A 16548-nucleotide genomic window follows, 5' to 3' on the forward strand; every position below is an offset into this window, starting at 1 on the left:
ACAGTCTATGGTCTGTATCAGAGATATTGTTGTAACAGTACAGAAGTTATTTTCAGCAAAATACACACAGACACAGACACACACTCACACACACACACAAACACACACACAAACACACAAACACACGTTCAGGTTAAAAAATTCTTCGTTATTCCAATGTTTTTGGATTCATATCTCCTTCTAGATGCTTCAGCATTGAAACTCAATTCAGCTCAATTAGGACATTATTGTTATTATATATATTATTAGGATATATTTCATACTTTCCAAAATATTCATCATTTTTCTGACATTTTTTCCCATTAAGGTGAACGGACAGAATGGTCAAAATCTGCAGTTTTCCACAACTTTTCGTGTATTTTTCAATCAAAATGCTCAGAAACTTTCCCTTATTATTAGTTGTGTTCAACTTTGAAATACCAGTCATAGTTTTTTTATAAAGTGACAATTCAAGTTTCCTGAGCATTTCTGGACCTTTCCAGACTTTTACATTAGTGTGTATGTGGTGAAATGTTCGCATCAAGAAGCCAGTGACGTCTCACACTGAGTGGGGAGAAGCTGTTCAACTGGTCCGAAAAGTTCCTGTTGAACTCGTCCTCATGGCCACAAATTTCACTGTACACACATCATTTTTCCCAGATCATAGGCAAATCTGTCTTCTTTCGTATTATGACTACTTACAGAGTTTGAACCATGAGCAACAGGACCACCATCCAACTTCCCCATTGGCTCCAATGTTATCTGAAGCCAGCACATACAAAGGAAAAGAGGGACATTTTTAAAATCGCTGTACCTCCCATATTTTTCACACCACAATCAAATACTTCATCACTGTGTTAAGCAGGGTCTCCTCTCTCCTTCCTCCTTTAACCAGGTGTAACCAAGCAGTTACCATCACTATGGCAACCATTAACTACAGCTGTGCAGCAGCCTCATTCTACACAGTCTTACCTTCCCTTAAAACTTTATTCAAACTTTAAACATATCACCAACGTGAAAATTTCAACACATTAATCCAGCCTTTTCACGATCCTTATTTTCGTTCATCTCAGCTCAAGTTGCACATTTCATGTCATTCATAAAGCAGTGCAGTCTGCATTGCACTGTTAACGCCAATTCATTTTGGTACAGTCCACTAAAATGTTCAAGACCACTGAAATGACATAAAAACTTTGTGTTCACTTGACCAAGCTCACCTCGGCTGAGGAGCAGATCAGGGGCCACAGTCGCCGGCTACAATCCCCGGCCGGCAGCGAGCTTGCAGCTTGCAGTTTGGTGTTTTATAGGTGAGATCCTGTGTTGCACATGGCTGTCTGTGTTTTTAAACTCACTTAAACAATGTGACTCACGTCTAAACTTTCCTCACTGCTTCCAATACAGTTTGCAGTCTTCCTCCCTTTTCCCTTTTTTTTCCATCTCTCTACTGCTTCAACTGCTCCTTCATACAAATTCAAGGCAGCAAAACAGTTTAGCTCCATCTTATGCAGAAGGCAGCAATCCACCATGATTTCTTCAGAAATTACTAGTGTTACTTGATTCTTACTGATGCATAAACATATAAGAAGTATTTCATTGTCTGGGTGGTAGAGGTTGGGGTAATTTTTACTGCTATATCTTGTTCTTGCCAAGGCTGGATTACCAACTAGACAAAAAGTGGATGGCAGCCCTGGGGCCCCAGATCCCCACGGCCCCAAAAGTCCCTGATTCACTATGCAACCATTGGCTTGCAATAATTGAACTAAGTGCAAACTGGTTTGGGAATGTACAGCATTTATAATATCAATATTGCAACACTAATATTGAGGTCCTATGTAGTAATAGTGTTAAGACCCACTTTAAAAAGCTTCAGGAAACATCTTATTTTGGTAATGGAAAGGATAATGACAGGGGTCCGATTTTTCTCCTGTGCCTGCAGATTTATAACACAGGGGACCCTCCATTTAGTAATCCTATGAAATAAACTGCTTGTTTGCTTAAACATAATAATAGCAGTTGTTCTTTTCTTCCTGTCAGGGATAAACTCACCAGCCATACACAAGCAGCTGAGAATGGCAAAGATGGTTTGACATGAATTCATTTTTGTCTGTTGTAAATTTTACTATTCATGATCCTGAACTTTTAAGGCCAGTGACTGATGAAAAAAAACGTATTGCTTATTTCCACGGAGCCTTTTGCAGGAGGAACTAAGACAATAAATGAGAACCCTCCATATCAGATTAGTCCTGTCATTGATGATCCTTTGACAGGAGCTGATACCACTCTGCCTCCAATCTGTCAATAAACCAGGACAGGACACACATCAGAAACCCCCTCCTCCTCCTCTTTGTGTGCTACCTACCTTTCCTATGTTCTCCCACTTAATCCAGTCAGTAGAAGGTTTTACATGTATGGACAATGTGCTGACGATGCCAGGTTCACACTAATAGGGTGTCAGGATCCTCCACGCTCACCTTTTGCAGCATCTGACTTTCTCTCAGTTCCTCAATGGTTCTTGGATCTTCAAAGAGAAAACCAGCAGGCCAGTTTCATCCAAGCAGCGTCAATCTGACGGGAAATCATAGACATCCCCTCCCGGCTCAAAGTTCTGATGTTACAATAAGAGAAACAGCATCTGAAGAGACGCTGGGGAGGTGCTGTCGAACAGGAGCGATTCACTCCTTTAAACATCCATCGGTGCAGATTGTAAACGTGTAACTGTATTTAACATTCATACTAATGCTTCAGGGTTCTGTAGTGTTCACCAAATTACACTGAACACCTTTTCAGTGTTTTCAGTGCCACAACAAATGCAATTCCTTTTTCAGTCATCAGTCAAAGAATGATGGACAACAGGTAGGATCATTCAACAAGGACATGAATTCTACTTTTATGTCACATTTTGTCAGTACTTCCCAGCTGTATACAACAATTTTGCATCTATTAATGTGACCTGGACATGGACACATTAATTGAAGTGTCAGAAACTAATGGATGGATTAACTAATTAAAAATATTTACTTGAAGTTTAAGAATGAACAAATATTGGAACTCACTACTGCAGCTAGCAGCAGAAAAAGTGTTTGCAAGTCACAATGTGGAAGCTTTTTTGAGGAGTTCAGTCAGCAGTTTAAGGATGTGTAACATCCTTAAACAGCCCGCACCCACACATAAAAAAAAATCTGTAAACATAGCTCATGTCTACAAGACAGAAAAAAAAAAAAATCAAGTTCTTTGTAAATGAAGTTCAAGACTTTTTAATACCTTCTATAAGCTTTTTTTTTTTTTTTTTGAGGGAACTGAATTAAATACTTTGTAAGACTTAAGGCTTCTCAAGACACGCGGATACACTAATTTTCAGCTTAGGGGTGTTCTTAACACATCTTTGTTATGCAAACAGTAAGTATTAACGCTTTCAAAATAAAAATCAAGATATAACCAAAAGTGCAAAATATTTGGGATAAGTTTTCTCTGCTTGTCGCTCAACCTGCACCAACAGCTTTGGCGGTCAAGTCTTCAGTCTTCTGCAGTGAGACAGACACCACAGTCGGGAGTATCTCCTTTACTCCACAAGTGTTGTCTGTTTTGGAAAGTTTGTCAACATGCAACAAGATCTCTTATGGAGTAACCTGTAAACAGGACAAGCATATTAGTGGTGCTGATATCAGTAGTTTATTGTATGTTAAGTCCAACACATTCAAAATGGAAAGGAAAAGAAGGAAAGAAATTAAAAAAAAAAAAAACAGAACAAAAAAAAGATTCTCCACCTGCAACAGTTTTGTGCTAGCAACAAGTAAAGGGTAAACACAGTAAAATTAAGATGGCAGCCAACTGTTTACCACACCTGCTAAAGCCAAGAAAGTACTTCTATTTCCATTCAAAAAAAGGACTGGAATGATTCACAATGAGGATCCACTCTACTGCATTTTCAACCACAGGAAAATAAATTTACAGCTTTTTTTCCTCCTCTTGCTTCCGCTTCTGAGGATCCTTTTAAGTTTGGAAAAAGGGTGGGTTTCAGTGAAAAAGAACTATTCAACTGTAAATTTAATATGCTCGAACATTTTTACCACCACTACAATGTAAAAGCACAAGATTGGCCTGAAAGCATGATGGCTCTTCTTCACCACTTTCTTCATTGACCATTGCTGCACAACGTATGCCGCACAGCCAAGTGCCCGTGTTAAGTAATTATCTGGCAAATAAACATTTGGGGTAGATGCACCCATGAGAACTATCTGTTTAAAAACACTCAAAGAGCTGAAGGTTTTCTATAATATTGTGTGAAAGGCTGATGATAACAAATAAAGAGTCTTACTATTGAAAACTACTCTCACATATGAAAATATTCAATCCCAACTACAAGGGAGGGCAGCCAAAAAACAACATTAAATATGTCGGGTCTGTACATCAAATCTGTTTTAACTGCGAGAGACAGCCAACATTTCATGTTGGTTTTTTCTTGTTGCCAGATGAGAAATTTAGAGAGAGGCCATGTTCAGATTGTCCCAGAAATGTTGGAAATAGTGCAATACCACCAGACAAGGAAGACCTCATTAGTATATTTGTCCAGAAAATGCTACATCAAATTTTACTTCCCATTTCAGTGCAAGATAATAACAAAAATAAAACATAACATCTCACGTATCATGTTTTCCTTTCCAGCTGAAACCAAAGGTCTTCCCTCCCTACCGAGTGGTAAAAACAAAATATGCCAGTGGACAAGAAGAAGCCGACTAGTAAGGCATTCAGATTAGACTTGCCTTGAATGGAAAAATAAATGAATAAAAATAAGCACAATGAATAATCAGCATATGAAAATACAAATGCATAAATGGCTAGAAAAGTGAGCATAATTATTTGCTTGTGTGTAGGTTGGAGCTGCAGTCAGCCCACCTACGCAGATCATTACAAAATTGTTGCTGAGAAAAGAACAGTCTGACAACTTGGTGAGTCCAGGAATTAACCCAAGTGCTGCCATGAGTTGCAAAAACTATGGTCAGACTGAAAGTAAGGATCAGCATTGTCTGAATTACATTGAGAGACATTTACTCTTTCCAAAATGCAAAGGTCAGTTCACAAATCATGGTTGTGTAGAGCTATGACTCGTTAAACCAAGGACCAAGCATTTCACTGTCACCATCTTTTTAATGTACCTTTTTGGGGAGTAGTTCTTCAGATGCACCTCTTTCTTTAACCATTTAACATCAAACAGAACTCGAGGCACCTATTGTCTCTACAAAACCCAGAACAGACACAATACAAAACAAATGTACAAAACTCACAGCAGATCATCTTAGGTAGTAAAACAGTATGGAAAAATGAAATATGCACCTGAAAAAAAACTTAAATCTTGTGAATACTGCAAGTTTTTTTTAAATCTGCTCCCAGTAGACAATAGTTCAAAATGAGCAGCTCCATATATATTAGGAGGCAGCAAGCCCCGAACCGCTTTACGCTTTAGTAAGACTGGAAAAGGTGAAATAGAAGGCACCATCATGCTTTTATCAAGTTGAGAGAGAAATGAAAAAAAAAAATTATACACAAAACAAAAACATACAGTAAACTATGATCTTTGCTGTACATTTATTCTGTTACTCCGTACTTAAGACAGGAAGGGAGGGAAGAGGGAGGGAGGTGTTGTCCATCCCAGTTTCACGGTCTAGCTGGCAGGGGAAAAACATGAAGAAAAACAAACTTTGAATCCAAAGAAAAACAGAGCGAGCCGCCATCATTACCACCACTCTTCTATTGTTCAACTTTGTTTCTTGTTTATCCTTTGTCCCCCCACTCATTTGGTGAAAGTCCAGGATTTGAGCTTTTTTTTTTTTTTGATTTATAAATGAGGAAAAATATAATGCAGATTTGCTTGTTATCTTGTCCATCCAGCAGTAATTGAAGCGTAGTTTTGGGTCAAAAGTGTGAAAAGTTCATTGGTCACAGCAGACAAGCTGTGAGCGAGGCCTGCCCCGGTAAGTCGTATCGCTTTGAGACAAAAGAGGTCTCTCCAGCTGCGTTCCGAGCATGGATGTCAATGTAACACGACAAAAGTACCCATTAGTGCATATTGATGAGTGCATTATGCAATTTTGAAGCAGTGGTCTCTCAAAAGGAAAAAAGTAAAAGGCAAGCTTTTCCCCTGGAACTGCATAAATTTTGCAACTCACTCTTTTCCAACAGTAACGGGCAGAAAACTACCATATAAAATGTGCAATAGAGGGATTTCGTGAAGCAGCGCCCCAGTTAAGTCAAGGCATATAATCTCTTTTCCAAATGATGGGCTGTATTATCGTAGTTAAAAGTCTCATCAGTCCCTCCTAATGTGGCAGATTACTCCTGGTTGGTTTGCCTTTTTTCACAAATTTACAAATTAAAGTTTGTGAATTCTTGAGATACCCGAAAAGGATGCTCAGCTCACAACTAATAAGCAAAATATTTTGTTTGCGCGTTTTGTTTTGTCTATTTCACAAACAAATGGTTGACAGGCTGTGTCACATTCCAAAGCAAAGAGGGAACAAAAATAAAAAAAATAACAAAAAAAACCAAATATATACGTTTATACATGAAGATTTCTTTTCGTTAACGAGAACGGTTGAAGATGAAGAACACGGTACTACTTCCACACTGCAGGTGGTGCTCTCCTCAGCGGCGCTGGGTTGTGAAGCGACCCTCTCCCTGCCCGCCAGAGCCTCTTCCAGAGCCCATGCCAGGTTTGGGGGCCATGCCGCCACGGGGTGGGGGTCCCCTCCCGTCACGCTCTCGCATCATTCCACTTCCCACGATGCCTCGTGAACCTCCAGGGCCCCGGTCGTTGCGCCTCATGTCCCGGCGTTCGTCTCCTCCACCACGGGTCTCCCGTTCACGCACCGCCCTCGTCTTCTTTTCCTCCACATTCAGACGCACTTCGCCTCGAAACATGATGGGCTGCAAGGAGAAAAGCAAGGTCACTACAGGAGAAACGAGGTCTGAATATTTCCCTGCCACTTTCACAACCCATATCATTCACTGGTTTGCAGACACAGGTTTGTTCATCTGTCCTGGACCCTTCATAAGTTCTGCTCTGTGTCCCACTGGTCTGACCTGACCATTCCGTCTCCCTGCCAGTGAAACAATTTAATCTCTGAGGCTGCGGTCAGACCGACAGTAGCCCTATGTGAAAAACGCAGCCTCTCTTATTTTAATGAAGCCAGTCTGGTATTGTAGCACGAACCCATACTCTAGCAGCTCTGCCAAAAAAGATTCAACTTTTGCTGCAAGATCGTACGGTGAAGCGCTGCATTTTCCAGTCAAACACATGCAAGTGCACGTTCCTGAGGGATTACTTTGTCAAGTCAACAGAGTTATCTTTGCTATTCATCTTGCAATCATCACATTGAAATGTGAAGTAGTAGACAGACAGCAGACTGTGTGAACAAACACAGTCACCACATTAATTTAAATGGCACCCCCACTGAGTCAACAGCCTACTCATGGTTGTTGAGATGAAAAGATAAAATTGCCATTGTGACAATTTTTCAAAGTTGTAAAGTCTGAGAATTATACACTACACACTTAACACAGCACAGTTCCCACCACAGATGATTTACGATTAAAAAAAAAAAAAATCTGGGTTTTTCCATTACAGTCAATCCAAGTGTGAAGTGAAGTGACTATGATGGGCAACCAAATAAGTACCAGGCTAAATATATATTATTGTAGGACGTAATGAGAAGTATTGCCATTGTTGGTCTTTACACAGCCTACAGTACCCTGTTTACATATTATTAACATGACAACAGAAGAAAAACATTTTATATCAAAAAGAAAACATCTTTAGGCATTTCATGTCCAGTCGGGGCTAATTCAAACTGAGCAGGGGAGTGTAACCAAATCAAATTGTCAAATCAATCAATTGTCAAATTTACTGTAGAAATGTGTGTCACCAAACCACCACCAAATGAATGAAAGTGGGTAATGAAATGTCAATACATGCCCCTTCTACCTTGGCCCCCAAGATTCTTTGCACAGGATCAGAGTCGTCAAAGACCACAAAACCAAAGTTGGGCAGCTTCCCACCAACGCCCTTGGTGTTAATCCGCAGCTCCACCACATTTCCATATGCTGCAACAAGACAGGAAGATATCACGTAATTAAACTTTCATTCAAAATCTACACACAGCTGATTGATGATCTTTTACACAAAATGGCAAAAGTATTAAGTGTTGCTTTTTGGGAAACATACTCATGAAGAACTCTTTGAGCTCGCTCTCATCAATGTCATGTGGGAGGTTGCCAACAAAAAGCTGATGACTGTCTGGGTACCGGACAATCCGCCTGCTGTCCATGTCACCAGATTCGCCATCTCCCCTGCCACCTGCAGATCCAAGAAACAGACAGGAAAACACATCAGATCAGCTGATATTCATCATCTGCGTCAACACCTAAGTAAATTTTCATAATATTTAATACATTTTGCAAAGTAGGTAAAATTCTTAGCATAAATTAAGTGAAACTCATGCCACGTATAACAAGCTAATGACTGAATATTATGCAATAACCGATTGAAGTATAGATTATAGTGTGATTCAGACTCAACAGTTCTAATTACCTTTGTTAACAAAACTCAAGTGAGGTTTCCCCGTTTGTGACTCTGAAGATGCAACACCATCTAATTGTGAGAGAGACATGCAGACAGTAAGAATGAACCAAATCAATAGCTCCCGAAAAAACCCTAACTGATAAATCCTAAATTGGTGGAAGCAGTGTTGGCATTACCAGGTCTGGGACCCCGCGGAGTGAAAGCCGGTCTGTCACGTGTGCGCTGGTCTCTGGGACGAAGAGGTGGTGTCTGTGTCTCCGGCTTGGCTTCAACTCTGGGCTGTGTGAGGGAGGGGTGTCACAAAAAATAAATACATAAATAAAATACGAAATAAACAACACATCCCTTTCATTATCATAGCTCACAGTACTCCAGAGGATTGGATAAAGGCAGCCCATCTGAGTCAAGTCTCTGTACTAGGTGCATGGCTAATTTCTTTGGGCAGTTAAAACAATTTCCCCTCTGATTTGCTTTGGTCTTTTCAGGAGCAATTTTATTTTACTAGTCTTTAACTTCAGATCAAATTTGTTGTTTCAAAAAGTGAGCATCATTACATGTAAAAAGGGAACTCCTAAACATTAGGGTATTTTCCCCTCGATATAGTCCAATGTACCACAGCTGTAGAACGGGACTTGCTCATGCCCTTCCTCACCATTCTTGGGCTTCAGCAGCCATCAATCTGAGGTATTTTTTGCTTGAGTCTCCATTTCTTTTTTTTTTTTTTTAATAAAAATGAGGCCCTCTGAATGTTTTGCAATAGTGCAGCATGCTTATATAGTCACAGTCAGCCTTAATCTGTTCATGTGATACACAACATACAATGAAAGGAAACTTGAAGATATATGGGCTTTTTGAACACCACACCACCTTCAGAAAAGCCACCTCTGTCTGTTACATGTGAAGAATGCATTTCCCCTATTAAAAGATTGTTGGGTAGTCAGAAAAGAGCAAATCATAATGCCCAAAAAACTGCACATTCCATGCAGGTGCGGAGGTCACCCACTTTACATAATTTACTGCTGCTGTTAACCACCATCTAACCTTAAATGCAATGCATGTTTGAGAGAAACAGTTGAAAACATTGTGCTAGACTCTGGCATAGTGACCCATTTGCAATGGCAATACTGACTGTGTTTTTTTTCAACCTTTTCACAAATTTCACATGCAGTGGTAGGTGGTTACCTGTGAGCTTGGCGCTTTTACAACATGGGGGGAGATTCCAGAGGAGGTGACTGTGCCGGTAGGAGGCAGGTTTTTACTGGTCACCAAGGCCCAGGAGAAAGTCTGTGGGATGCAGTAATGCATCGTTAGGACTGCAACAGTATCCAGTTGACCACTTTTCTATATTATCAGTGGGTGTATCATTGGGCAGAGCCATTAGCTTTGTGCATCACAAAATGATGATAATCTAAAAAACTAGGACTAAAATCACCTCTGGTAATCTTACTAAGATAAAAAGAAGTAAACCATATAGAAACACATCCATCTTACCTTGGGAGGCTCCTGGGTGTTTGGTGGGGACTCCACGGGAACCGGTGAAGGTGCTTTCTCCTCCATCTCTTCCAGAACCTTCTCATCTACTTCAGGCTTGATCTCTTCTACTTTGGGGTCAGGTTCAGGCTCCGGCTCTGGTTCTGGAGCTGGCTCCTCCATGGGCTCCTCTACTCCATTACTGCAGAGCACAAATAAGCATATTGTCATTTCCAGAGATAAACTGAATAAAACAAAACATTTAAAACAAAAAGAAAAACACTTTTTAATACATCATCAAGGTTATTTCAAGCTTTGACATACGTGACAGGGTGAGGCTCATAATAGGTGGTGCTGTTGGGGCTTTCCTGAAGGGGCTCAGGGGAGGGCTGCCTCTCCTCTGGCTCCTCTTCAACTTCCTCCTCTGATTCTAAGTGAGAGAAAACAAATAAACAGATTGAGAAGTTACTTGCATGAAAACTCTCACTTTAAACCATGAACATATGAACTAAAAACCCACAAGTAAAAACCAAGGTATCTATCTGGTATTTGTCAACATCGTACCCTCATCGAGCTCAGCTTCAGAGTCTCCAAAAACCTCATCCTCGTAACGGAAGATGTCATTGTGGACATAGAACTTGTTTGCCACCGAACCCTAGGGGAAAACAAATGTGTCAGAGTGGAACAAATACAAATGGTCCTCTTTTAATTAACAACTCCCATTGTCTGTTCTAAATAAAATGTCCAAATATCTTACCAACAATTATTAGTTTAGCCCTCATTCTCAGGTAATTATTTATACTGTTATTACTCCAGTTCTTAAAGTACTCACCTCTGGAGCAAGCACAAAGGTTTGCATGAACTTCCTCATGGGCTGGCCATTGTTGGACAGTTCTCCGAGGACTTGCACCACCACCCCATCGCTCAGTGTGGCATGGGCATCCACATGCCTGATCTTTGTGTGGCATTCACTAAACTGCAGGGACATGACCTTCTTGTGGATTTCCTGAGAGAGCAGAGACAAGTGGATAGCAGCCAAATGAATAAATATATATATATTTTTTTAAATGGGTACAGTAGAAGGGATTAATTGCAATTTGCAATTAATCAATTATGACAACTACAGTTCAGATCTCTGTTGACTGGATTGTATGATTCCCAAACAAAAACAAGTTGGACCTTTGTCCTGGAAAGCTCACTTGCATTTTTGTTGACATGTTACAATGACATGTTTTGTCTTAGCATAAACCTGATTCCCCATTTTCTTCAAGATGTATTCAGAAGGTTGAATCATAGCTGGCAGTTTGCAAACATCTGAGGTCAGCCAGTGTGTTCAGTTTCACATTCATGACCACACTCATCTTTGAAAGCAAAGTGATGATAAATCATATTCTTATAATTCACTCTATTTTGGGCATAATCAATCAACAGAAATAATATGGTCTCAACATAAGTAATATGGAAAATATAAAAAATGGTAGAAAGTTTTATATGATGCAACTATAGTTTCCTCAAAATTTAAGTCCTTCCTAAAACGCTGCCAATGATTTATCTTATGCTATGATGTATTCAGTTATGTTACTGTAATATTGATATGGATGATCTAGTACCAGAAATCTATTATCTATTATTATAATGTGTTTTTAAAAAAAAAAGTTCATTATTGGCCCATAGCACATACCGCTTGCCCGTACACAGCTTCTGCCAGCTTCCCGCTTGGGTCAAGTCCTCCATGAACATAAGAAGAGTTCCTCCCATAAAACCTAAAGGTACAACAATATGACAGTTATAAATTATTACCAACTCTTTTGTAGATTTAGTGTCTATAACATCACATATAAGAAATTACCTGTGCAGGAAATCTGGTGCTTTGTTTAAGAGTGTGTAATACTGCCTCACAAACTCCCGCCCTACAAGCAGGGGACTTGGCTTCTCCATCACCATTTCTTTGGTAAACAATATTAAGTGCTGAAACAGAAGACAAACCACGATTTAGCTGTAATGATATAACACATATGTATACCCACACGCAATCAATTGGCAGTTAATTCAGTACACTTGAATAATATGAAACATTAAATCCTGCCTTCAAGGATTTGTGTTTCTGTTAAAAATGTTTTAGAAGAGATGTTGATTAAACTGTACATGCATTAGTTTGTGATGATGGTGAATTGTACTGCATCGTCATGAACAGCATTTCTAATATTTGAATCTGACATTTTATTTGTCTGTAGTAATTCAATGCAGTTAAACAGCACCACAAACTACCTCCAGTTTCAAAAATTGTAATACTGCTTAAGCAACATCTGGCTAAAGCAGTCATTTGAACTTTTTGACTTTCATAAGGCTTAGGTTTGTTGAAAGGCTGTTATATTCAATTGCATTTGTCTTAACTTGAGGTAACAGAATGAATGAGACAATGACTTAGAAAATTAAGCTTAGAGTCAATTAGACCACTACATGAATTGATTTAAATTGATTGAAGAGCAGTCCATATTGGTACTCCTTAATTGTGCCAGATATAAATAAAATAGATGTGTCACCACGTATAAAAAAATGAAACGAGGAATTTCCTTTTAACAGACCAACGTTTCACTTTCTTTGTCTCATTACGCCCATGGTTCATCTGACCCACATCAGTCCTATGGCAGAGGCAAGACAGCTGACTGTATAGCTCGCTGGCTAACACACTAGCTCACATCCAACTGCGCCATCACGTCCATCCAATGAGACAAAGAGGGAACCCGGTTGTAGATAAAAAGGGAAGCGTCTGGTGCAGGGGTTCAAGCTTTGCATCGTGGAAAACGAACTTTACTACATTTAAAACCCTACTTGTAGAACTTATACATCACACTGATCTGAGACACACATCTGTGCATGGCTTTGAAGATAAGTGGCCTACTTTATGAGGCCTTTCATGTCAATGCTAACAACAATTTGCCACTTCTCACATTTGTCGCATGTTCCTTAGCGAAATGAGATGACAGATTCATAATTTGCATTTTATCAACCCGGTACACAGACTTCAGGAGCACTGTGTGCCTACACTGTCAGCCAGGCCAACGTTATCCAGACTGCAAAAACAACTGAGGGGATACTAATGGCAATCTGCCGGCCTCTTCGCACATTGCTACTTAGCTCGCTAACATTAGCTGTAGCTAACTTGTGGCGTCGTCGTTTTTCCTTCAGCCGGCGGTCAGTTCTACACTGAGCGGGAGCTATATAATTCAAAGAAACAAATCAGCGTTGTCGATTAACGCAGAAAAATGGACAGCAGATAAAATGTGAGATTTCTCTCAGACAAACAACCCGCAAGCGGGGAAAACCATCATGCTGACCTGACCATAAGGTATTTGATAGCCATTGTAGTGCACCAATTAAGTTGTGTCCATGTTATGCTAGAGAGACTCCACATTTGACTACATCATCTCCCTATTTGTAATGAAATGTATCATTATTGTTAAAAATCTTAAGCAATATTTAGCACACTTACACTTTAAAATAAAAATCACCCACAACTTACACTGCCTGTCGACCCATTATCAATGAAACAAGTTCAATGCTATGCTAGCTCAAAGAAAACAAAAGATTTGACACATTTGATTGATTCTCAAACATTTTAACTACATATCTAATGTGTACTATTTGTACAGTAGCGACACACCTAGCGGGCAATTTTGACAGGTCACTGGCTGTCTACCGAGCAGTCGTGGTTTTGAATAGACAATGCAGCTAACATTAGCTGGAACGGTTAGCTTAGTTGTCAGCCGTCTCATAGCTGACTTAGCTTGGAGGATGGCTAACTTACCTTATGAAAGACCTATCTATGTAGACAGAATTATTTGTAATAAATAACTACGAGTAACCGGCTGTAAACTGCTCTGAAACGCAGAGTATCCCAGGTGAAATGTTGTAATATTTCCCCCGTTCCACTCCCTGACAGTTAATGATCTCTGCTGTACCAGAGATTGAAGATTTAAAGTGATAGGGTAGATTTATTGTTTTACCCCTGCAATCTGGGGCAGGGAACCCCCATCACAACCACTCAGCCAATGGACTGTTTACACTGGGTAACATAAATTATGACGTCAGTCACCAACCCCGCCCCCAAGACTTTCTACTACACTGTAAAGGGGAACAGCTTCAAAATAACAGCAAGAGCTACCTTAAAATTTTAGATTACATTAAAAAAAAATAAAAATAAAAAAATTGTCTTACTTTGGTTGAATTGGATTTGTTTAACTGTTGGGGTGGTTGTTTGAACTCACTAGTTCACTTTAATTAAAAGGGTATGTTGTGGAAACGTTTGTCTTGTTTATTAGATTTAAATCCAACAGGTTATATAACTCATTTGGTAGTTCTTTGAGATTAAAACATTAACTATCTAATGTAGCTTGTTGTGTAACATTCTCTATTTAACCTGAACCTAAAGAACTTGCAGCTGCAAATGGTGGACTGCTGCCTTTGGGTCGGGAGGGAGTTTGCACCTCAAGTGAAGGAGATTAAGTATCTTGGGGTCTTGATTGAGAGTGAGGGTAAAACAGAGTGGGCATTGTGCCAGAGCATTGTGGTGAAGAGGGTGCCGAGCCTTAAGGCAAAGCTGTCGATGCACCACTCAAGCGTTCCAGCTCTCACCTATGGTCATGAGTAGGAATTGAAAGAGCTCAGACACCTGGAGAGAGCTGCTGCTCCTTCGTGATGAATTAGACAGTTGAGGTGGTTCCGTCATCTGATCAGGATGCCTCCTCCTGGGTGCTTTCCAATGGAGGCTCTCTGGGCGCACCAAGCTGGTAGGGGACCCAGGTTTGACCCAGAACTCCCAGGAGAGATTAAATATCACTGTTTTCATTACTATGAAAAGAAACAACCATGACTTATCTTTATATGTATGAAAGACACAACACGTTTCCATCAAAACAAACAAAAAAGAAGAACATTTGCATGTTGACTGAGATATTCATGGAAAAAAGGCATTTTCATACATATATGGCATATGGCGCTGCTCTAGTGGCAGCCTGTAGCAGCTGCAGCTGTTCCCTGGACAGTCCTGCACCTTATTATACAGCATTTTAGGATACCCACCTGACTTGCACTAATGCACAGTGTATTATAACATATTACTATCATTGTACATTGTATATTCAGCACATAGTATAGTCCAGCTTTAGTCTCTATTCTATTTTAACTTAATTCTGTTTTTGTGTATTGTATCTAGTCTCTTTAGTTATTGTATATAATTCAGCCTTTAATTATATTTATATCTATCTACATATCTACAGGTTTAAGGGTGCACTGATTTCACACAAGAAGAAAAGTTTACTTGTTAGGAGGAGTACCACTCAGCTTGTGAAAACAGTAACATCATGTTGTCTTTGGTTGTGGAGGAGCTGTCTCATGTGTACAAAAACACTTTTTTTAGAGGAGAGATTCACAATTTTTCAAGTTTGTCTTAAAACAATAGTCAGATGCCTGCATGACCATTGACATTTTGCCTGCTGTAATCATTCCTGCTGTTTATAGTGGCCATTAAGAGGTCCCTTCCTAATGTGCTTTCAATGTAAGTGATGGGGAACAAAATCCCTAACCCTTGCTCTGAGCAAAATATATTCAGATGTTCTCTCTGTTACCACTAACATGACTTTTCCAATTTTACACCATCTATGCCATCATCTAAAGATGAGAGCCATACTGTAATTCATGTTTTAATTAGCTATAAAGTGTTAGTGTTGCATGTTCAGTTAGTTGGGGTTTTTTTTCAGAATAAAATATTAAATAAGTTCCCAAAGAAAATAAATTGAAGTAAAATGCAAATAATTTTGTGATGCCAATAAAAGTTTCCTATGTTGTGAATCAGTAATACAGGATATGGGGTATGGATATCAAAATAAATGACTAATAAAACCCTCAGGACAGATGTTTTCTATGTATATGGTTTAGTCTCATGTAATGTCAAACAGCAGTATTAGGCTATCTTGGCTCAACTATGGGATCAAATAACATAATTATGATTCCCATCCAGGAAGGTGGGGCAAGGAGCTGCCTCTTTCCAAGGTTTGTCTGACAGGAAGTCCACAGTCTCAGATTTAAAAAAAAAAACCCTGATTTAGAGAATTCACCCAGTTCTTATCATGGCTGCCACTTATATACTTAAAGGTCATTTCACTTAGTTAGGAACCTTCTTAAGCGAAAAGGACTTTTTGACTGCAGCCCAGGTTTGAGTAAAAGTCTGAGTGTTTTGACAACCACAGCTGCTGTTTTCAGAGCTTTTCCTCATATCCAAAGCAGATGAGTGTTGTTTTTACCTGGTGGAGTTTTACATTTGCTGCAGAGACTTTATTTTGAAGGAGTGTCAGTTAGTTTGGACTGAGTTTGTGGGTCACCTGGATAAAAAAAGTCACGCACTTCTTAAAACTTTGAAAAATTTTATGAAAATCAACAGTAGTTACCAGGTTTTGGGGGCAAATTTATTCAGCTTTAGCAGCAAAAATCCCCAAACACACACCAGAAAAACCTATTCAAACTAT

General features: G+C 39.5%; 1 protein-coding gene across 4 annotated transcripts; it reads right to left on the reverse strand.

Annotated features, from left to right (window-relative positions):
* Window positions 1-3629: 3629 nt before the first annotated feature.
* On the reverse strand, window positions 3630-14015 carry g3bp2a (G3BP stress granule assembly factor 2a). Of its 4 annotated transcripts, none has more exons than XM_071503201.1 (13): window positions 13833-14013; window positions 11874-11992; window positions 11706-11787; window positions 10857-11030; window positions 10589-10679; window positions 10349-10454; window positions 10046-10226; window positions 9737-9838; window positions 8731-8833; window positions 8564-8623; window positions 8198-8329; window positions 7949-8076; window positions 3630-6900 (listed from the first exon to the last, which is right to left on the reverse strand). In XM_071503201.1, the coding sequence occupies exons 2-13, from the start codon at window positions 11966-11968 to the stop codon at window positions 6619-6621; spliced, it is 1536 nt and encodes a 511-aa protein (XP_071359302.1). In that variant the 5' UTR covers window positions 11969-11992; window positions 13833-14013; the 3' UTR covers window positions 3630-6618. The 4 variants fall into 4 exon arrangements, with proteins under 4 accessions (XP_071359302.1, XP_071359303.1, XP_071359304.1 ...); XM_071503202.1 differs by having other exon boundaries at window positions 7958-8076; window positions 13833-14011; XM_071503203.1 differs by lacking the exon at window positions 8564-8623 and having other exon boundaries at window positions 13833-14015.
* Between the last annotated feature and the right edge of the window lie 2533 nt (window positions 14016-16548).

The sequence above is a fragment of the Trachinotus anak genome, unplaced genomic scaffold (genome assembly GCF_046630095.1).
Source record: "Trachinotus anak isolate AG129_WGS33_773 ecotype Australia unplaced genomic scaffold, CSIRO_AGI_Tana_v1 ptg000019l, whole genome shotgun sequence".
Classification (NCBI taxonomy): Eukaryota; Metazoa; Chordata; class Actinopteri; order Carangiformes; family Carangidae; genus Trachinotus; species Trachinotus anak.

What these genes read in the sequence shown, in the direction of transcription:
- g3bp2a (XM_071503201.1), bottom strand. Translation starts at nt 11,968, where the DNA reads ATGGTGATGGAGAAGCCAAGTCCCCTGCTTGTAGGGCGGGAGTTTGTG. An exon ending in TGAAGCTGAGCTCGATGAGG is followed by an intron (nt 10,455 to 10,588) that starts GTACGATGTTGA and finishes TCTCTCACTTAG; the next exon opens with AATCAGAGGAGGAAGTTGAA. An exon ending in CTTGAGTTTTGTTAACAAAG is followed by an intron (nt 8,330 to 8,563) that starts GTAATTAGAACT and finishes TTGGATCTGCAG; the next exon opens with GTGGCAGGGGAGATGGCGAA.